Source organism: Sceloporus undulatus, chromosome 1, assembly GCF_019175285.1.
Source record: "Sceloporus undulatus isolate JIND9_A2432 ecotype Alabama chromosome 1, SceUnd_v1.1, whole genome shotgun sequence".
Lineage (NCBI taxonomy): Eukaryota > Metazoa > Chordata > Lepidosauria > Squamata > Phrynosomatidae > Sceloporus > Sceloporus undulatus.
In genome coordinates, this window is record NC_056522.1 from 380,416,050 (window position 1) to 380,439,777 (window position 23,728).

At 42.9% G+C, this 23,728-nt stretch overlaps 1 protein-coding gene across 1 annotated transcript in view; it reads left to right on the forward strand.

Moving 5' to 3' along the window:
* Nucleotides 1-23,728, forward strand: part of MDGA2 (MAM domain containing glycosylphosphatidylinositol anchor 2) — a 548,385-nt gene that overhangs the window by 445,432 nt on the left and 79,225 nt on the right. The window contains exon 10 of the mRNA XM_042446600.1: nucleotides 3,389-3,537. Within this exon, the coding sequence (XP_042302534.1) occupies nucleotides 3,389-3,537 (149 nt within the window). The remainder of the gene's footprint in view (nucleotides 1-3,388; nucleotides 3,538-23,728) is intronic.

Genomic DNA, 23,728 nt, shown 5'->3' on the forward strand with positions numbered 1-23,728 from the left:
TGTGTGTGTGTGTGTGTGTATAAAAATTTCCTGTCTATATAGAAGAGGTTTACTGTTATGTGCTTAAATTGTGGCAAATGAGCTGCATCACAATTAGCCCAATATAAGAGCTGGTGAAGCAGGATGTCTGCAGGATCTAATGCACTCCACAAGACACGCCGTTGATGATGGCAGGCAAATCACTTTCTGCAAGTCTCATCCTAGCAGTAGAAGTGCTACTAAAGAGTGCTCAGCAATGACTCCTTTTCTTCATTGTGGAGGGAAGTGACCAGTGGGGTGTTCTCCTGGGTCCAGAGCTATTCAACATCTTTATCAATGACTTGGATGAAGGAATAGAAGGCATGTTTATCAAATTTGCAGATGACACCAAATTAGGAGGAGCAACTAAAACCCCAGAGGACAGGATCAAAATTCAGAATGACCATAAGAGATTAGAAATCTGGGTCAAAACTAACAAAATGAATTTCAACTGGGAGACATGTCAGGTACTGCACTTGGGGGGGGGGGGGGGGGATGAAGTGCATAGATGTAAGATGGGGGACCTCTGCCTTAACAAGACTATGTGTGAAAGGGATCTAGGACTTCTGGTAGATCACAAGTTAAACATGAGTCAACAGTGTGATGTGGCAGCTAAAAAAATCCAATGCAATTTTAAGCTGCCACAATAGGTATATAGTGCCTAGATTGTGGGAAATAATAGGATCGCTTTATTCTGCTTTGGTCAGGCCGGTGACCAAAAAGGTGAAGGGTCTTGAAACCATGCCCTATGACAGTGATGGTGAACCTTTTACAGACAGAGTGCCCAAACTGCAACCCAAAGCCCACTTATTTATCACAAAGTGCCACGTTTCTCTGGCTTTCTAGTAACAAACTCTGGCAAACTCTGTGCTGGGTGACAGAGTGTGTGCCCACAGAGAGGGCTTTGAGTGCCACTTCTGGCACGCGTGCCATAGTTTCACCACCACTGCCCTATGAGGAACAACTTAGGGAACTAGGTAATTTGATGGCCATGGTCAAATATTTGAAGGGGTTTCATATTGAGGATGGAGCAAGTTTGTTTTCTGCTGCTCCAGGGAATAGGACTCAGAACAATGGATTCCAACTACAGGAAAAGAGATTCCAGCTCAACATTAGGAGGAACTTCCTGACAGTAAGAGATGTTGGACATTGGAAGATGCACCCTTGAAGAGTGATGGAGCCTCCTTCTTTGGAGGTTTTTAAGCAGAGGCTGGAGGGCTATCTGCTGGGAGTGCATTGATGATGTGTTTCTTTGTGTCACGGATTGGATTGGATGGTCCTTGGGGCTTAGGATTCCACGTTCCATGATACCACCATTCACTTTTAAGATGTATTTTTCTAGATGTTGATGGTGATCATGATCTCCTTTCTCACTGGAGTTGAGAAAATGTATACGTAACTTTTACATCCCTGCTTTACAGTCAAGCTTTAGGTGATACCTGTCAAACATGTTCAGGATTCGAAAGAATACCCTCAACCATTTCCTGGTCAAAAAACCGAGTTTCCTTGCAGTTGGCAAACATCATTAGGAAGAATAGGAATGCAGTGAGAGTTTCTGCAATATCCCCCCACTATTGTAGCATCCTAAAGTGTGCTGCCAGATTATTCTGCTAAAATATTGTTTTCCTGCAGAGAAGAAAGTTTCTGCACAGAAACCTTGTTTTACTTAGGAAAAAAAAAGAACAGAGCCATTTCTGGAAAAATAAGTGAGCAAGATCTTGGAGGAACGCACTTCCTACAAGGCAAGATCCCTGGAAAAAAACCATTCAGCGTTTGCCCCCAAATACTCCTAAGTGCTCATTGGGAGCATAGGGGCTTTTTTACCAAAGTGTTGCTCTGCTTGGGCCACATTGAGGCCAGGAGAAGCCCTGTTTTTACAACAAGAAGTGACTAGGCGGACCTCATTTTCACTTCATGTCTTAATAAATTTAGACCCCTTCATGGGCCTAAAAGCCCCTAGAAGGGCCCCCAAATATGGTACTTTGGGGGCATTTTGGAGCATACATTTTGAAAACAAAGACACCCCCCCCGGGGGGCCAAAATGCTTGGGGGCCACATGCAGATTGCACTTTCCCCACCTGTGCTCTACAGCAGTGGTTCCCAACCTTTGGTTCTCCATTTATTTTGGACTTCACGCTCTAGAAGGCCCAGCCAGTTTGGCCAGCAGTCAGGAATTATGGGAGCTGGGGTCCAAACCATCTGGAGGACCAAAGGTTAGGAACCACTTCTCCACATGGCCAAGCATTATTATTTATTATTATACTTTATTTATATGGCGCTGTAGATTTACACAGCGCTATACATACATAGGGGAGATATGGGCAAAGAAACACAGTTGGGAGCTTATTGCATGGACAAAAACCCTAACTTCATCCCAATGATATGCAGCCGGGTTGTGGGATGCAGGTGGGAATTATTGCATGTAATTTGCCGCCAATTCTGCTATGTGAATGCAGCCAGATGTATCCCAGTCAGAAAGCTCCCGGATTTGAAAAGCGGCCTCCGAAGTGCGCCTGGTATCCGGGATGCAGCTGGTCTGCACTTGGCCAGTGGAATCAGTGGCAAATTATGTGTGATAATTCTCACCTGAATCCTGCAATCCTCTAGGACAGTGGTGGTGAACCTATGGCAAGTGTGCCAGAGGTGGCACTCAGAGCTTTCTCTGTGGGCACACATGCTGTCTCCCTAGCACAGAGTTTGCCAGAGTTCATTACTAGAAAGCCAGAGGGACATAGCACTTTGTAATAAATAAGTGGTTGCACTTTGGGCACTCGGTCTGCAAACAGTTCACCAATACTGCTCTAGGAATCTCTAGGTCCTCCAGTGCAACTCTGTGGCCACCCTCAGCTAGAAGTTGTGCTGGAGAACCTAGAAATCCCTAGAGAGAACTCTTTTCTAGGCATTTGTACTTCCAGTGTGTGTTGACCAAAAAACTATGCTGGAGGACCTACAAATGCCTAGAAACGTGTTCCACTGGATGTTGACCAGAGATTTGCACTGGAGGACCTAGAGATTCCTAGAAAGGTGTTATCTCAGTTAATACACACACACACACACACACACACACACAGTATTTTGCATTTTTTCCACTTTCATGAGGGTCCTGTAACCCTAACCCCAGTGAACGTGGAGGGTTTGCTGTCTTTGTTGTCTTCCACAGTGGGAAGAAAAGTACAGTGATTCTTTGCCCTAGTGTGCATGGACAAAATAGTTAAGGATTTGCATATCAGGATCCATCCAAAGCAGGAAGAAATGAAAACATGGGTTGGAAGGGAACAGCTGCAGCTGGAAACATAACATGGAAAGGTTGCTTCTTTTCTTTTTAATTCCCTCTTTGCTCATGCTTCTACGTCTGATTTCTTTCCTGCAGGCAAAGCATATGCCCCAGAATTTTACTACGACACCTACAATCCGTTGTGGCAGAACAGAGCCCGGGTCTACGCCTACAGCCTGGAATGGACCCAGATGAACCCCGACGCCGTCGACCGCATCCTCACGTACCACCTGGGCATCCGGCAGGTGAGACCTTCAGGTGCCTTCCACCTACCCCTTTCCTTCCCATTCTACCTCTGTGTTTGATTATCTTTGACATCCTTATGTGTATTTGCGTGTTTGTGTGAGAATTAGACATTTATGCTCTGTGCTCTGTGCTACTGAGCAGTTGGTTTTCTCCTTCCTACACACACCTGCGAGATAAATTTGCACCTTCCTAAGATGCAGAGAGGAGAAGAGCAGTGTTTCAAAGATGCTTTCCTTGTCCAGGCAATAATGATGATGATGATGATGATGATGATGATGATGATTAGCAATATGTGCATGTGGAGCATTGGTGTGCGTTGTCCCATGAGTCTCAGTTTTTCCATCTGTTGAGGATGTAAAGGGGGGAAAGCAGAGAGAGGAAGCTTCCAGGAAAATAGCCATCTTATGATTGAGTTCTGCACATTTTGAAGTTAAGAGTCAGGGGTCCTGTTGGCTGTTTTATGTATGCATATGGTTCCCTGTGTAAAAAATAGTTGGGCATATTACTCTGATGCTGAAAGGCTGCAGTTAATTCAAGGCTGAAGAAATAGAGTTGCTCATGTGCTGCTATCATGCATCATCCATGGTTCAGTATTGGAGTTGTACATTGATAAGTGTAAGAGCCAGCATGCTGTAATGATTTGAGGACTCAACTATGACTCTGGAGACTAGGGTTTGATCCCTGCTCAGCAATGGAAACCCACTGGGTGACCTAGGGTAAGTCACACTCTCTCAGCCTCAGGAGAAGGCACTGGCAAACACCATTAGAACAAATTTTGCCAAGAAAATCCCATGATAGGGTCTCCTTATGACGAGATTTCCTTCGTCATAAGTTGGAAATGGCTCAAAGACATAAGAACAACAATGTGCATGACAGCTAGAATGAATGAAGGTTGGGCCTGTTAATGTTATGATTAGGGCATTAGCTAGGAGATGAGTGTGAGAGTGGAAGAGATCATTTGTTGTTGTTGTTGTTGTGTGCCTTCACGTTCTTTGTATACATTTTGGGTTCAGTCCTTTTAGGAGTTCATTAGAACTATAACATCATCCTAATCCATGAGCTGCAATTTCCAATCTTGAAAGTAAGACATGGGAGAAAAACATGGTGTGTGTCTGTGTCTCTGTGTCTTTCTCTGTGATGATTTTGCCTGCCTTCGCTCATCATGAGTACATGGCCCTGGAAAAAGTGAAGCTGCTGGTGTAGTGCACCAGGCTGATTCCAGACATGGAAGCTCTTGTGTTTCTCTGTAAATGGTAAGCCACACATTTCATTGTGGGTGCAAACCCACAACCCGTTATGGAGCCTGGAACATTTCGGAATTAAATTCAATCAAATATTCTCTGGCAGCTTGTGAGCCATTGTGATGAAGAGACCTGATTGTTGAAACTCACTGACAAGTCACGCTTTCCCAGCCACGGAGGAAGGGAATAGCCAATCCCCTCTGAACAAATCTTTCCAAGACAGCCCCATAATGGGGTACTCTTAGGGTCACCATAAGTTGGAAACAACTTAAAAGCATACAACAACAACAGCGACATAGCCATGTTAGCTTGGAATATCTGTAATTCAAAGCAATCTTGCAGTACCTTTGTGACTAAGATTTTGTAGCATAAGCTTTCATAGACTAGGTCTGAGAGCCAGAGTGGCACAATGGTTTAAGCATTAGACTATGGAGGTTATCAGATGGGGAAAAGAAATGGGAGGAAAAGGAATGCTTCCAATATAATCGTCCGATTGAGCCAAAGATTTTCAGACGATGTCGGGTTCATCCAGTACTTATCCCGTGCACACAATGCAATGCTCCTGCAAGTTCTCATTCATGGGGAACTGCTGTGAATAGCTTGCTAATAGTGCAAATGAAGTACGATCACAAAGGTGCCTAAGTTCATAACTTTTTTTTCGCACTTTCGGGGAAGCAATCTGGGATCTTTACCCAGATTACATTTCAGTACAGGCAATTTGTTCTCATTGCTACAATTGCTTTTGAAGTAGATTTCAGTCTTCTTTTGAGGTGTAGGGCACACTTTTGTTTTCACTGGATAAAAACAATATTGTGAACTATATAAATTTTATGTTGTTCTGTTTGGGAGGGAAACATGATTTTCAGAAATGAGCAGTAGCACTGAAACAGCACATGCACAAAATGTTCAGTGTTAATGTAATAATAATACACTAATTGATGTATGCAGAATGCAATAGCATTTTGATTTCGTTTTTATGTCATCATTATAGCTCAATTGCATGAATGTGCAAAAATATAGATCACTATAACGCTATTATTTTGTTATTTTCCAGTAGCATGATTATTGTGAAATTGGCCCAGGTGTGATAATCTCCTATGACTCTGGAGACCATGGTTCAAATCTCCCTGCTTGGCCTTGAAAACCTACTGGTTGACCTGGGTACGTCACACTCTCTCAACCTCAGAGGATGGCAATGGCAAATCCCCTCTGAAAAAACCTGCCAAGAAAGCCCTGTGATGGGTTTGCCTTAGGGGAGTTTATCACATGGGAGGAATTTCTCCTAATTTCGAATGAAAAGAAAGTGGCTCCAGAACGCATTCATGTGAATTCTCTAGTTCAGCGAATTTACATGAATTCGAATTGCATTCGAACTGACATCCCATTGCCCGAAAATAGCTTGCCATTGCCCGAAATTGCGTGTGATCACCTCTCACGCAATAATGTGAAACCGCATGATTGCTTTTGGACTGACTTCCCATTGCCCGAAATTGCATGTGGCAGTCTATCACGCAATAACATTAAACCCCATGATTGCGTTCGGATTGCCATTGGATTATACTTCCAATTTCCCTTGTCTGATAACGTCCAGTGTTGCTATAAGTTGAACACTAGATCTACTTCCTCAGATGCAACAGCAACTAATAGCCTTCTCACCCATGCTAAAGCTAACCTCTCTGGCCCCTCCCCAAGAATTGTTGTGAACACCCAGAGTCCCCCATGGATGAATCTCCCATTTCCCCTCCCTGGGTACCCAAAGATCCCTCTGGTTCAGAAGAGCAAACATCTTGCTTCCCTGCCTGGAAGAAATCATGGAAGCCATTCCTGGTTCCATAATTCATTCAAGGGCAAAGATTAGTGGAATTTCCTTCTGGGATATGAATCTGAAGCACCATGTCCTTATTTTGTTCCTTTTCCCATAGCTGCAGCCCTCTGAATCATCTTGATCTCACTTCTTTGTATGTTCACCAAGGCCAGGATCCAGAGTTCTTCCAGAAGCACAAGGGGCTGTGGAAGTCCTTTGGCTATTGAACTTTTGCTCCCCCTTTCCTCCCTCCATGCGCGTTACACAGTGCAACTGTTAGGTGGATTTGTAATTGGGTGACCAGCCAGACTCAAAGGGTGCTCAGCAATAACTCCTCTTCATCCTGGAGAGAAGTGACCAGTGGTTGGAATGGGTGGCCCTTGGGGTCTCTTATTATTATTATTAACCTTTATTTATAAAGCGCTGTAAGTTTACACAGCGCTGTACATCAATTTTTTAGTCAGACGGTTCCCTGCCCTCAGGCTTACAATCTAAAAGACACGACACAAAAGGAGAAGGGAGTGGTGGTGGGGAATAGGATCAGGTCCAGCAGATCTTTTCCACCTCCGAGGCCTGGACCAAGGCAGATGGACTGGAGGAAGGGCTTGGCTTCTTGATGGGTGGTTAGAAGGAGGCTTCCTGGGTCGGAGAGGGGCTCACCTCTGGGAATGCTTCTCTAAACAATATAGTCTTTAATTCAGTTTTGAAACTGGGCAGAGAAGTGATGAGGTGTGCATGTGGGGGAAGAAGGTTCCAGGAGTAAGGGGCAGCAAGCAAGAAGGGACGAATTCGGGAGGGGGCAGTGGTAGTCCTACATTGTGACAGGAGACCCTGACTACCAGAGCGGAGGGTGCGAGTAGGAATGTAAGGAGAAAGAAGGTCAGATAAGTAAGGAGGGGCCAACCCATGGAGGGCTTTGAAAGTCAGTAACAAAAGCTTGTACCGGATGCGAAAGGGGAAGGGGAGCCAATGAAGGGAGGATAAAAGAGGAGAAACATGGTCAAAGCGGCGAGCGGATGTGACAATACGGGCAGCTGAATACTGAACAGATATTAAAGGATGGAGGTGTGAAAGAGGAAGCCCCGTTAGAAGGAGGTTACAATAATCTAGTCGCGAAACCACTAGGGCATGGACTAGAGTCTTGGCAGTAGAGATTGAGAGGAATGGACGGATCTTGGCAATGTTGTGGAGAAAGAATCTACAGGTCTTTGCGGTGGCCTGGATCTGGGGAATAAATGACAGAGAAGAGTCAAAAATGAAGCCAAGACTGCGGGCTTGATGAACCAGTTGAATAGAAGTGTTGTCAACAGAAACAGAAAAGGAATAATGAAGGGTGGGTTTAGGTGGAAAGACGAGAAGCTCAGACATGTTGAGCTTCAAGCGCCGAAGCCGCATCCACTGAGAGATGGCAGTCAGACAAGAAGAAACTTGCTGTTCAAGCCCCGTCGAAAGGTCAGGGGTGGAGAGATACAGCTGAGTGTCGTCGGCATACAAATGATAGGAGAAACCAAAAGAACTGATGAGTTTACCTAGAGACAGTGTGTATAGAGAGAACAGAAGGGGACCCAAGACAGAGCCCTGGGGAACTCCAACAGATAGTGGAACAGAGGATGAAGTCTGACCACCCGTGACCACTGCAAAAGATCTATCTGACAAGTAAGATTTAAACCAGTCGAGAGCAGAGTCGGCGAATCCAAGGTCAGAAAGTAAATCAACCAGGAGACAGTGATCAACAGTGTCAAAGGCTGCAGATAAATCGAGAAGAATGAGAATAGAGTAGAGGCCGTTTGCCTTGGCCTGCAAGAGATCATTTGAGATCTTGGTGAGGGCTGTCTCTGTAGAGTGCCGTGGGCGGAAGCCAGATTGGAAGGGGTCTAGGATGGAGTTGGCTTCAAGAAACTTAATACAGTGGTACCCCGGGATACGAATGCGCCGCCTTACGAAATTTCCGGGTTACGAAAAAAATCCCTTTAAAAAAACTGTTCCGGGTTACGAAGGTTTTTTCGGGTTACGAAAAAATTTTTGGTGCTTTTCGGCGCTATTTCACACGAAATCGCGGCTTTTCCCCATTAGCGCCTATGGCTTTTTCGGCTTACGAAGTATTCCGGGTTACGAAAGCGGCGGCGGAACGAATTAATTTCGTAACCCGGGGTACCACTGTACAGCGAGAATAAACGACCCGTTCTAGGACCTTAGAAAGAAAAGGAAGAAGAGAAATTGGATGATAGCTAGACAAAGAAGAGGGGTCTCTTCCATCTCTATGTTTCTGTGACTCTCTGCAAGCTCAAAGCAAACAAATTTTGGCCAGCCTTGGAATCAGCCTTTTGATGGTACAGAAAACTGAGAGGTGTTGTTCCGCATGAATTAAGTGGTTCTTGGTTTTCCGCTTGTCCCTGCTAAGAAGTGGAAGCAACTGGGAGTCTACCTGGGGGAGTGGAGCTGGGACAACCCATGCATCATTAACTATCTAAGAAGCTGCACAAGTCCTTTGATATTCTTCTTTGTTAATCACTCCGACCTCAGAAGTGACACCTGCAAATTGAGTTTTCCGACAGAAAGGCAATATGGTCGGACGTGCCAAACATCAACCAGGGCTTCTGTTTGAAAAGAAGGCCCCCGGGCAAAGCTTACACAGCATTATCAAAGAGCACTCCTAAAGATAAGCAGCTTTGGAAAGAGTTGACATATCCATGACAGGGAGATGGTTTACCTCCACTCTCCTACAATAAGTGAACGTTTCGAGCTGAGGCAATGAGATTGGGGCTCCCTGACAATTGGCATGAAATGGCAGGCATTTGGGGAGACGATTGGGAAACATACTCTTGGGGCTAATGTTTTCCTGATGAATGGGGCTGGTCTAAGAAAAGAAGACAGTGTGAGGCCTGGAATCCTGTACTGTATTTCGAAGAGGGTTTACAACAGTTTACAGAGTTCTTTTGAAGGCCCCTGAAGAAGGCCTTTCTCATTGTGGCCGAAACACGTTGGACTTTTTTAAAACTGAATAAACTGTTGACCATCCCAGAGCATGCGGGGCTTATCTCCCCCTCCTCCTCCTCCTCCTCCTCCTCCTCATTATTATTATTGGCTTTTCTACATTCTTTTCCATTTTCTTTTCACTACAGTTTTGGGCACCACAATTCAAAAGGGATGTAGACAAACTGGAGCATGTCCAAAGGAGGCCGGCTAAAATGGTAAAATGGTCTGGAAACCATGAAGCCCTATGAGGAACAACTTAGGGAGCTGGGCATGTTTAGAGGTGATATGATAGCCCTTTTTAACTATTTGAAGGGATTGAAGGGGTCATATTGAGGATGGAGCAAGCTTGTTTTCTGCTGCTCCAGAGAGTAGGACTTGGAGCAATGGATTCCAACTACAGGGAAAGAGATTCCGTGTAAACATTAGGAAGAACGTCCTGACAGTAAGAGCTGTTGGGCAGTGGAAGATGCTCCCTCGGACGGTGGTGGAGTCTCCTTCTTTGGAGGTTTAGGAACAGAGGCTGGATGGCCATCTGTCCCAGGGATGGCTTGGATGGTGTCTTCCTGCACGGCAGTTGGTTGGACTGGATGGTCCTTGTGGTCTCTTCCAACTCTAGGATTCTATGATTCTAAAAGACTGCTTATATAAAAAGGCCTCCATTTTCATTCTTTTACATTATTATTAACGTTAAACTCCCTTCCAAGACCCTTTCACACTACAGAGTTAGACTCATAGAAGAGTCCAACCCCTTTCTGTCATGCAGGAAGATACAATCTAAGCCCTCCCTGTGACAAGGTGGCCATCCAATACCTTTTTAAAACAGCCTCCAAAGAAGGAGATCCACCACCCTCTGAGGCAGCGTGATCCACTGTCTAACTGCTCAAAATGGCAACAGCTCCCATAGCATTGTGTCACTTCTTGTCACCATTTTGGGAGGGAGTGCAGAGGAAGATGGAGATATCTGGGAAGTAGTAGGGGATTCTGGGGTGCTTGTTGGGTGGTGGTATTTTCACATATTTTCACATGCATGGGGTGTAGGGGGTTTTTGGGGTTTTTTGCATGGTTCCAGAGCAAAGAATCCCTGAAATCCCGAGTGTCTTATGCAATAAAAGTGGCCAGAGCTCAAATGTCTGAGGACTGTGGGAAGAGGAGTCCAAGCATCAAATTGTCTTAATGTGTACATTGATTAACAAAACAATTGTGTTTCTCCTAAAAGCATTAAATATCATAATAACTAGATAAATGTTTTTAATTAGCTGTCTTTCTTTCAGTTAGTTAATTGGTTATTTAATTCATTAAATTTAAACAAATAGATGCACATGTTTCAACTTGCATTCTCTTTTTCTGAAAGAACATTCAAAGGTGTTACTCTTTCTGGAATGAAAGTCTTGCTTAGACAATTTCTTATGTTTGGGGATGTGAAATCTCGAGGTATTTCTTTTTGCAAAGAAAGGATGCATTGGCCTGGGAAGCACAGCAGCTCTATGTTAAGGAAGGAGACCCACTCTTATCTCATCCTTATAAGTGTAAGAACAAGGCACCAACATTTGTTGTTGTTGTTGTTGTTGTTCCCTAGCCAGAGGGCAAAATAAATTTCCTGATCTTGGTGAGATTTCTTGTATTAGCAAGAACAGTTTTAATTCAGGTGTCAGAAATGCTGCCAATTTCAAAAAAATCGCAACAGGTTCTGCATTTTTGTATGCACCTTAAAAGAATTAGAATCATCTGAAGGTTGTTTTGCATCTTGTTGATTCATAAGCCTATCTTTCTGTTCTTCCTCTGTTTAGAGTTGCCAGAGAAAAAATGGGAGAGGGCTCATGTACCTTTAATGGTTGTGCAGAAGAAGAAATTTCCGCAGGGATTCTTTGTTACCTGCTTGCCTGACAAGCCACACCAGCAGAAATACTTTCTTCTGTGTGTGCGCTTTGCTCCACAAAGGTACAACTCACGAGTTTTCACAGTGCAAACTGCAGTAGCCTCAGTGGATAAAAGTGCTTCTTCAAACTCCTCAAACTCCTCTTTTCATTTTTCTACCCACTTTTAAATATAGACCTGAGCTGCATCCAGACTGCAGAAATAATCCAGGCTGACACCACTTTATCTGTCATGGCTCAGTGCTATGGAATTCTGGGACCTGTAGGTTTTTGTGGCACGAAAGCCGTCTGACAGAACTACAAAGCCCAGGATTTCAATAGCATTGAGCAATGGCAGTTAAAGTGATGTCAACCAGGATTATTTCAACAGAGCAGATGCACCCTAGGGGACTATTTCCAACACACATACCTTCACTCATTGTTAGGGATAGACAGAATATTTGAAAATATTCACAATATGGGTTTTAAAGAAGTATTTTTCAAGTGCTGAGGAACCCTGACAAGACAAATCCTGCACCGAGGAGAATCTTCGCAGTTTGATATGTATTCTGTGAAAAATTCACATGCATTTGTTTTGGGCAGAAAACAGAATTTTCTGCACAACCCTCCAATATTTCCAGAGCAGGGAATTATATTATTTTTTGCACAGAGAATGCTGTTTTCTGTGCAAAAATAGCACCTGAAAATGTTGTGAGCAATAAGTCCTAAATTGCAAAAAGTCTTTGTGATTTTTTTCAAAATCTTTCTTGCAATGGGAAGAAAGTTGCTAAAAATGATGGATTGCTTCCTTCAGGAAGAAACGTATTGAAGAACTGTATTCCTGCTCACCATTTTCTTGACATGGCCGGGGCAGTGAAGAATCTCTGTATAATAACAGTAGTAATACTAATACTATTACTAATAATAATACATTTTATTTCTTACCTGCCTCTCCTAAAGGCTTGAGATGGGGTGCAACATATTTCTCTTCTCCCTCAACTGCCCATCTCATGCCAAGGGTGGGTAAGTGTGGCCATTGCAAGAACCAGTTTTCTAGTCCTGGAACCCTTTATTTGTTTATTCGATTTGTGTCCTTCCTTTCTCCCAAAATGGGATTCACCTTTCCTTTCAGGAACTATGCAGACTGTCCAAAATTTCATAACCCCAAAGGGAGTGAATCCTAGGCAGCTGAGAACCATTGCAACTCAGAAGTTACTTTGCGCACATACAAAAATAAATAAATGAATAAATAAAAAATCCTGTCCAGAAAATCACATTGCTGTTCAGAAAATGCTGTTTTACAGCTGCAAATTGTGCTTTGGGTTTTGCACAGAACAAGTCCTGAGTTGCAAAGGCTTCAAAAGTTGCCACAATTTTCATTGACTTCCCCGCAGCAAAGAGAAAATAAAACATAAAATTGTTTTGTTTTTGCCTGTGAGAACAAAAAGGTAATCCCTCAGGAAGAGAGGGAAGGAGGAGAAAGAAAAAAGAGAGAGAGAACCTTGTTCTCTCATTATTGCTGCCATACTCTTGGAACCAGGGTGATAATGATGTGCCTTTCCCCCGTTAACACCTCCTGAGCATTTGCCAAGAGTTTGCTGGCCCTGTGATATGTTCAAGCAGCTTCTAATTGCAAGCGCATTTGCAAAAGCTGCCTAGTCTTTGTTTCCTTTCCTGCCTCCCTTCTCCCCCTCCCTTACCACCTAAATTACGGAAAGGAGATGCGGCCTGGAAGGAGTGCTAAATAAAATCACTTGATCTTTGCACAGGGAACCTTCTCCTGATTGATCAAATTTGCACCAACAAGACTGCAAAAAACTGAACTCCAGGGCCTTCCCTGATTTGCAGCGATCACACTTCCAGGCATATTATTTGCTGTGTCTCCCTGTGAAAGCCCTAGGCCTGTTTCACCAACTCCAACTCTGGGGAAGGGTGACTCCAGCAGTCTGACCTCAAAAAGGCACCATCATCCAAAGGGGTTTAGGGTTAGGTACCAGTTTTGCTGGCAGATGTCAGAGATCCGCCAACAGAGCAATTTGTTGGAGAATTTCTCTGCTGGCAAAGATCTGCCATCAGAAGAGCCATGCAGGGAGGGAAACTGGAGGAGGTTGGGGGCAAACAAGGGGTCATAGTATGCTAGATTCAAACCTCACCCAACCCAGGGACTCATAGCCACAATGGTATCATAAATCAGGCCAAGCCCATGCTTGTTCTATGTGGCTTCCAACACTCCTAGATATTTCTAGGGATTTATTTCTAGTAGACCATGAAAACATTCATCATCATCATCATGTTTTTGTTGCTTTTTAAAACCTAAAACATTTTTAAACAGTAGTAGTCAAAATCCTGTTGAAAAATTACAGCTTCATAAGTGGATTTACATCTGCAGGAATTACAATTGGATAGTTCCATAATGTCTGTATCCAGCAGAAGGCTGGCTGCTGATACATTACTGTATAGCAGAGCTGGGAAAGTGACTATTGCACTCTGGGACCAATGCATGACAGGATTGGTGCACGATAGCATGCACATCACATTGGTTCTGTGTCATATCTTTGCAATTCACTAACATGATTTCTTGTAGTGGAGAATCTTGCAGCAACACTGAGATTAACTGCATTAGCTTGTGTAGACAGGGTGCATCTACACTGTAGAAATAATGCAGTTTGACAGCACTTTACCTGCCATGGCTCCATCCTATAAAATCCTAGGATTTTTTAGTTTTGTGAGAATCATAGAATCCTAGAGTTGCAAGAGACCCCAAAGCCTATCCCGTCCATCCCCGTTCTGCCATGCAGGAACACAGAATCAAAGCAGCCCTGAAAGATGGCCATCCAGCCTCTGTTTAAAAACCTCCAAAGCAGGAGACTCCACCACTCTCAGAGGTAGCAATTTATTCCACTGTCAAACAGTTCTTACTGTCAGGAAGTTCATAGAATCATAGAATCATAGAGTTGGAAGAGACCACAAGGGCCCTGATCCAGTCCAACCCCATTCTGCCATGCAGGAAATCCAAATCAAAGCATCCCTGACAGATGGCCATCCAGCCTCTGTTTAAAGACCTCCAAGGAAGGAGACTCTATCACCCTCCGAGGAAGGAGTGCATTCCACTGTCGAACAGCCCTTACTCTCAGGAAGTTCCTCCTAATGTTCAGGTGGATGCTGAGGTAAGATATTGAGGTGAGGCCCTAGCATATTTTGTCAGAGAAGGCTAAAGACCTTGCATACCTACCAATCCAAGGATTCCATGGGATGGAGCTACAACATTTAAGGTGGTGGCAAAGTGCACTATTTCTACAGTGATAGAATTCAAAGACATAACTGTATTAATCTGGAAAATCAGTATGCAAAGGGATCATGTAGCACCTTTAAGACTAACTGAAGGAAAGAAGCTGGTAGCGGGACCATATGGTTATCCACTGTCCTTGATTTAGGCAAGATCCTTCCTTTTGCCTTTGTCTCCCAATGACCATCATTAAAACTGAACTTGTCATCTCATCTCTATGCCCACAAGGTTTTGAATTTGAATGGACATTCTCACACACAACTGGCTTGTATAGGGCTGTCTCTGGATTCTCCCCTCCAAACATGCATCTGAGGAACCAGGCTCAAGTCTAGGAAAGCTCATGCTGCCAGCTTCTTTCAGCTAGTCTCAAAGGTACTACATGATCCCTTTGCCTATTTCTACAGTGTAGATGCACTCTCAGTCCACTTCCTCAGATGCACTGAAGGTTTCTTAATGTCTATGCTTAACTGCTAACTATGCATCCATTTACATACTGTAGATGGTAATATAGGTTTCTGGCACCTTTCTCAAAATAATAGTAAGAACAAGAGCAGCAATGGCACTTATAACTATTTTCTAGGGGGGAAGGATAACTGTGGTCCCACTGGCAAGAGGTGCTCTGGAAGCAATCCCAAATGGACCAGCCATCAGAATGAAATTAACGTAATTAGGCTCATAATAGCATAATTACAAACAGGTGGCACTGCTTGGAATATGGTACATTATCCAATGAGACTGCATTGATTCCCAGATTCTTGGCTGCAGTTCAGATCATTGATGATCCAAAACTCCAGTCAGTAACACTTGATAGACTGCAAAACCACAATGTTGCTTCTGATCGCCACAATTTGTGGCTCTGTACCCTGCTGTCACTTCACTTTTTCAATTCCAGTTTTTGCAGAGGCATCCTAGATGCCAAAGGAAATTTAAAGTTATGTCTGGTATTTTTGATTCTCCCTTTTCTGTTTTGTTTAGTATTGACAAAGAATTGTTGTTTTGTTAGTCTATTGCTGCACCTCTCACTGCATCCCTTGTGGTTGATTGTTTCCCCCTCTTCAATGCTTCAGAGCCAACTCATATCCCCTCTTAACCATCTCTTCTCCAGGCTAACCAAATTTGTTTTATTTATATACCGCTATTCCAAAGATAATAGCGGTGAACAGCAAGTAAGCTAATCAGCAAGTAAGCTAATTTGCCCTCAACAGTCTGGGTACTCATTTTAACTCCCTCCTCGGAAGGATGCAAGCCTGAGTCAAGCTTGGGCCCTTTTGCTGGTCTTGAACTCGCAACCTTGTGGTTTTGAGTGAATGGCTGCAGTACAGGCATTTAACCACTGCGCCACCAGGGCTCCTATGTTTCTTCTCATAAGGCATGGTGGTAAACTGCCCTCAAATCAATCCTGACTCATGGTGATCCTGTGGATGAGACATCTCCAAAACATCTTCAAAACTCCCAGATTCAGGCCTGTGATCTCCATGATTGAATCCATCCATCTGGCATCCAGTCATCCTCCCTTTCTCCTACCTTTCCTAGCCTTATTGTCTTTTCTAATGAGTCTTCCCTTCTCATGATGTGACCAAAGTACAGTGCGCCTGCTCCATACGCGGGTGCGCCATACATGGCTTCTACTTTACATGGAAGCCACACTGCAATACAGGAAATGGCACGTGCACCCGTGGTGCGCGCACGCCGCACTGCCGCAAACATGAGCCCCATTTGATTGAATGGGGCTCGAGTTTACGCGGTATTTGCCTTACGCAGGGGTGTGTGTGTTCCGGAACAGATCCCCGCACAAGGCAAGGCTGCACTGTATGACAGCCTCAGTTTGATCATCTTGACTTCCGGGAAAATTTCTGACTTGATCTGTTCTAGGACACATTGGTTTATCTTTTTGGCTGTCCATGGTATCCTCAACACTCTTCTCCAGCACAACATCTCAAATGAATTAATTTTCTTCTTATCCACTTTCTTCACAGTCTAGTTCTTGCATCCCTACGTGGTGATGGAGAATAAAATGGCTTGGACAATTCAAACTTTAGTGCTCAGTTCTACATCTTTATTGTTTAGGAGCTGCTCTAGTTCTTTCATAGCTGCCTTCCCCATCCCTAGTCTTCTTCTGTTTTCTTGACTGCCATCTCCATTCTTATCAACAATGTTTATTCCAAGGTATGGGAAATCTTTGACTATCATATTTTAATTTCATCATTTTCTAGGTTGAAACTATGTTGATCCCCCATGGTCTGTGTGTATATGTGGTCTGTGTGTATATACACGTAGCCCATGTATATGAGAACAAACCCACACACCTCTAAACAGGACAGGAGAACACCAGCTTTCTCCCATTGCTATTCAGAGGTGTATTATGGTAAGTGGCTTGGATTTCACATTAGGGGAAGGGTGGGATATAAACTAAGTCAACAAATAAAAATGAAACTCATGGGGTTAATAGAGCCACAGTGTCTTCATAGCCTCTAATGGTAGGATCCTCCTTGAATCTCTCCAGACCCATTGGGGGGGGGGGGGGGGGGACAACCAAATTGTTGGCCCTCTTTCCTCTCACATTCTGTGGATGTGAATTCGTTGCATTAAGGGTTTGTTTCAAGCATCTCATGTATCAGCATGGGACTGAAACTACCAGGTGAGCCCCTCCAGGCAGAAATTGCTCAGTTTTGCATCTGCTTGATATTTGGCATTTAAATTGCCCAAATAGCTGAGCTCTTAATTGACTTTTTTAGTGCTGTTGACTCTCCATGTTTCTGAAATGCCAAATATTAATGACACAAGTACTGTACCCGTTATAGTCAAGCATTTCCAGATGGTCTGCTTGAAAAATTGTGACAGTTGTCCCTTTCCATACAATAGGACTTTCCTGCTTCCACACTTCTTATTGTTGTTCTCTCATTATCTTGCATTTAATCCTTGCAGTAAATTGCAGCAAGAATTTCCTCCTTGCAATAAACTCTCCCCAGGATGTTTATTCCCTATTCTCCAGTTCAGGCTTAACTATGTTCAGAGTAGAGTTGGACCACAACTCTGGAGTACAGGGTTTGATTTCCAGTCGGCCATGAAACCCACTGGGTGACTTTGGGCAAGTCACACTCTCTCTGCCTCAGGAGAAGGCAATGCCAAACCTCCTCTGAACAAAACTTGCCAAGAAAACCCCATGATAGGTTTGCCTTAGGGTCAGAAACAGCTTGAAGGCATGCAACACACACATTAAGTATTTCATGGCACAACATAGTGATTGAACAAATACCCATTTTTATTTATTTTATGCTCCAAAAAATGGGTTCCCTGACACTGGCAAACTCCGAGTGGGAAGACTAATATAGCAACAAGAATTTCTGCACATGCTCAAGTGCTTTGGAAATCATTTTCTATTTTCTAATACAAGTAACAGTAATATCGTTTACGTTTATGATAAATTAACTCATTTTAAAAAATAAAATTAAAAAAGGACATTACTCCACACAAAAATCTACATTTCTTTGGCATGGGAATTGTGGTGTGTTCTGAAAAAAGAAAGCAATAACTGTTTCCAGATAGCCATGGGTGTTTTTGTGCAAGACTGTGTTTTGCTTCACAAAGCCCCAGCAATCTTGCATACACAGAAAGCTGCGACAAAGCTGCCACAAGGCTTTGCTGTGCAACACTGCTGTTTTCTGCACAAAATTTTTTATCATGCATCATTTTTGTTATGGAAAAACAGCTATTTTTGCACAGAAATCAGCACTCTTGCACATTCAAAAGATCCCACATGTGGCTCACTGAGAGCAGCATTTTTGTGTGTGTACAAAATCTCACACTTCTCATGCAAACCACACACACACACACACACACACACACACACACACATTTCTGTGACAATTGGGGAAATTATCCCTCTGTGCTTGCAAGGCTGAAATAGTTGAACATTAACTTGCCTAGTGCCTGCACTACATTGAAAGAGCCATTGTCCCATTTAAATATAGGTGAGATGTCTTGTCCAAGTTTGTTTTGTTGGAGGAAACATTATCTCATTGCAATCTTGGCCTGATTTTGAAGAATGAATGTCATCAAGTACGGTGAGAGAGTAGTTTAAATGGTCTCAGCTTGATTTCTCAAATTAGCAAGTAAAAGAATTTATGTATCTCATTTATTTTTAATTCTTCATCACATCCATAGAAAGGTAAGAGTAACAAAGAGGCTCTTCTGAAACATGGAGACCCACTAAGCACTCTCTACTTTTTTCCTTTGAGAGTGCCTGAACTTGTAATAAAATGGAATGAAACATTGCTCCAAATCTGAGCCACTAGGAAATAAATTCTCTACGGAGGTTAAAAGGCTGTCATGTTTTCTCCCATGGTAATTATTTTGGAACGATTCCCATGTGCATGAAAAGCTGGAAATGTATTTCTGTTTATTAATTTTTAAAAAGACTTCTTGCAGATCGGAATGAAACCTAAAAAGCAAAAGCAAATAAGGTTGTAGGGGGAACAAAGCCAGAATGCCTAATAAGAACCCAAAGTCACATTTTAAAGATCCTTGTGATGATATCACCTGTATCTCATTGCACAATGCGTCATTTCATCAAAATAATCCCATTCGGATGTTCAGATGTTCAAATGAATGCAGAAGAGGCAGGGGTGGATTTACAGGTGGGGGGCACACAAAACCGAGGCATTGCACCCAAATAAGATTTCTACATGCCAAATGAAATTTTCCTCCAGTCTCCAAAAATCTAGCGTCACAGTAATGCGAAACTTGCATTGAGCATTTAGGAATATGGTATAGGCATCTGAGGCTGCAAATATATTTCTGAATTAAGGCAGTTTGGCATTGCTTTAACTTCCATGGCTCAATGCTATGGAATCCTAGGATTTGTAGTTTGTTGCGACACTAGAGATCTCTGAGAGAGTAGGCTAAATATCTGATAAAGTTACAAATCCCAGAAACCCATGGCATTGGGCCATGGCAATTAAAGTGTAATCAAACTGCATTATTTCTGTAGTGCAGAGGCAGAAGCAAGCGAAGAGTTCCCAGGGGAATGCCAACACAGCAAATAGAAGAGTTCTGGTTGTGAAGGATTTTCAGGGTCTCATTCTCTGCAATACTAGAAATTTGGTGATTGAAGGGAAATTTCATTGCGACGGCAGAATTCTGATTTAGGAGCGCAGTGGCTTCCTTTGGCAAATGGCATATCAACCATGTCTGAATTTGATGCAGAACAAAGCCCCAATTCCATTTTTTTTTCTGCACAGAAAAGAGTATTTTGCACAGAAAAAAGTATGCACCTTGAATATTATTTTACACACAGGAAGTGCTGTTTCCTGCACACACACAAATGTTTTCTGCACAAAACAACTGCATACGAATGTTGTGCCAAATAAGTCCCAAATTGCAAATAGCTTTCAGAAACGGCATAGTTTTTGAAGACTTTCTTGCAGCAGGAAGAAAATCGATGATGTTATTCATTGCTACCTTCAAAAAGAAACCTAGTAGAGAAATACAGTACATAACAATGCACAACTGAATATTCTGTACACACCTGGCAATTCTTAAACCAGTGGCTTTGATTTGAATAAAAGAAATTCCACCTCAACATTAGGAAGAACTTCCTGCTGGTAAGAAGTGTTTGACATGGAAGACACTGTTGTCTTGGAGGGTGGTGGAGTCCCCTTCTTTGTAGGCTGCTTTTAGCAGAAGTGGGGTAACCATCTGTTGGGAGGGCTTGGATTGTGTGTCCCTGCATGGCAGAATGGGGGGGGGGGACTGGGTGACCCTTGATTGTGTCTTCTAACTCAAGGATTCTGTAAATGCACAGCCAGATGTCTAGCCAGATGTGTAGCTGGATGCACAACTGAAAGAGTATTATTGTTAATTTCAGCAAGAGCAGCCAGTCATCCACTGGCTAAGAATTTGCATCAACATGCATAGCATTATTATTATTATTATTATTATTATTATTATTATTATTAACCTTTATTTATAAAGCGCTGTAAATTTACACAGTGCTGTACATACAATCTTTTAATTAGGTGGCTCCCTGCCCTCAGGCTTACAATCTAAAAAGACACGACACAAAAGGAGAAGGGAGTGGTGGAGGGGAAGGGGATGAGGGCCAGCAGTTCCTCTCTACCTCCGAGGTCTGGACCAAGGCAGATGGACTGGAGGGAGGGCTTGGCTTCATAATGGATGGCTGCTTAAAAGCAGCTATATCTGTTCAGCTCCACTTCCATGAATAGAGACATTGCACAGGCAATAAAAATGTCCAACTGCTTCTTTAGGCCTGTGTTTGACACTAGGAGGATCCTGCCCAAAGAGTGTGGTAAAGGTACATGGAGACACCACAGTTTCCAAAACACCTCCTATTATGAGTTCACATCCAAAAAAGTAGCTTCTTCAAACTATAGTCCTTCCAAATACCATGTGTTCAGGTAAAGATCTGGAGGGTAGAGTGGGGGTCCCAGTATCTCCTCACATCTTCTGACACAGAGACACCATCTGGTTAATTGCTCAACATTTCTCCTTTAAATTCCTGCAAGAGATGTTGACCCTTTGACACTACAACTTTCCTTGTTGCTACATTACAAGTGATGGGGTGAGGGAATGTCCTCTTGGTATCTCCCCATTCTGGTTGAGGCAGAGTCCACATTGCTGAAGACCATTTTCACTTATTTCTGCCATTAGTTACCCAGATTCTGGGAGAAGGAGTCTGGAACCAGAGGCCTTTCTAAGTCTGAATGCTCTGCATTGGATTCCCCAGGGCGAGTTATGATAGTTTGCACATGGATGCATGGTGAGCCTGTGCAGATGCTCATGTGCCTTTAGTCATGCATTCAATTGCACAATATCAGATCTGATCACATAAGGTTATGCTCCATCATCTTGATGTAGCTGGAATATTTTGATCAACAGTTTTAGCCTACAGTTCCTTTCTGAAATGGTTAAGTTTAAAAGAAAGCAGTGTAGTCAGAAATGTAAAGTGCGGATGCTGGTTTCCTAACCTTTCTCATGTGAAATCATTCATAGATTAAATGCCAACCTGGCTAAATTGGATTGCTCATGCAGCAGGTGTAGCATTGCCAGGCGGTGTTTTTTGCACAGTTTTCCCAATTATGGGACTCAATCTGCTCACGTGGACCATTGCCTTCACCATTTGAAGAATGCTAACAGGCTTTCTTTTAAAAAAATTTCCCCAGCCAAATGCACAACTGTAAGCAGCTAGCTAAGTGAACAAAAGAGGCAAATAGAGGCATTCATTCATAAAAACTTGTTTTGAAGTTGAAGTTAAAGTGTGGGAAAGGAGTGACAGAATAAAAAATGGGCCCAAACAGACATACCAAAATAAAGCTACTTCAGTTCACTTTGGAAGTACAGTATGCTGTTTAAATGATGCATGCATCCTAAGAGGCCAGAAGCTGTGCCAGAGCCATGCTCCAGGCCTAAGGAACTTTATTTTGGCCTGTCTGTTCAAGACCAATGTTTCAGTTATGAATGATGCTAATACCCATTTTAATATATATATATATATATATATATATATATATATATATATACTACTTAGCACAGCTGTTTATGAACAAAGGCTGGATGGCCATCTGTCTGGAGTGTTTGGATTGTGCGTTCTTGCATAGCATAATGGGGTCGGAATGGATGGCCCCATGGGTTCTCTTCCAACTCTATGATTGTATATCACCATCAGGACCAAAAGTGCAGTATAGCCCCTAAATCTTCAACCTGAAGTTTGTCAGGGTTGCTTGAACTGGCTACCATTCCTGGCCTCATTAGGTGTCAAAAACCAATACCCATCATCACTATAGGATAAGCTTTCTTGGTGGTAAACAGGTACATCAGAGAAAAGCATTTCAGTCCTTTTTGCTGATGGGTTCCAGGAGACCTTCACAAACAGTGGTAGAATTGGGACCTTAAAGGATGAATATTACCCAGACTAGCTAATGGTCCCCTGGACCGGGGTGCACTGGAATCCCCAAGGTGTACATAGTGAAGAACCAAATGAAGGAAATTGAGATGTGCGTCTCTGATCCTAATTGCTATGAGAACAGCACAAGCAAGTGGCTAACAGAAAAGTTTACTTCCATAGTCTGTTTTATTTATTTATAACAATTATTTTTTAAAAATATTTATATCCCATCTATCCAAATATCTCAACCTTCAGCTTTGACCTTCCAGGCGAGAACATAAACCAGTATGTATCAAGCATTAATGGCAAATGGACAAAGAACTGCCATTCTGAAGTTGACACAATGCCTTAAGTCAGGGATGAACAACAATCCAGGGTCTGTCCACATGCTCCATAGAAACCATGGAGATACTTGGGTGGCCTCCACTTCAAAGCCATACTCTCTAGTATAGGGGAAATCCTCTGCCTATTGCTGGTCTTCCCTTGGAGGAGCAAGAAGCACATGGTGACATTCAAGAGGGATGTTGACAAACTGAAGTGTGTCCAGTGGAGATCATCCAAAATAGTGAAAGATCTGGAAACCGTGTCCTGTGAGGAGTGGCTTAAGAAGTTGGAGATGTTTAGTCAGGAGAAGACAAGGTTAAGAGATGACATGATATCCATGTATAAATATTTGAATGGATGCCATGTGGAAGAAGGTGAAAACTTGTTTTCCTCTGCTCCAGAGACTATAACATGAAGCAAATGATTCAAGCTACAGGAAAAAGATTCCACCTCAACATTAGGAAGAACTTCCTGATGGTAAGAGCTATTTGACAGTGGAAGACACTGCCTCAGAGGTGGTGGAGTCTCTTTCTTTGGAGGTTTTTAGACAGAGGCTAAATGGCTTGGCCATCTTCCACAGAGAGTGCTTGGATTGTGTCTTCCTGCAGGCAAGAGGTTGGATTGAATGGTCCTTGTCATCTATGATCTGTTGTATGATTCTTTGATCACATTATGATCTGCAATTGCTTTCTCCTCAACTACTTGTCTTTTGAGTTGTGAAGGCCAGTGGAACATGGTAGATTCCTTCTTGTAATAATAATAATAATAATAATAATAATAATAATAATAATAATAATAATAAT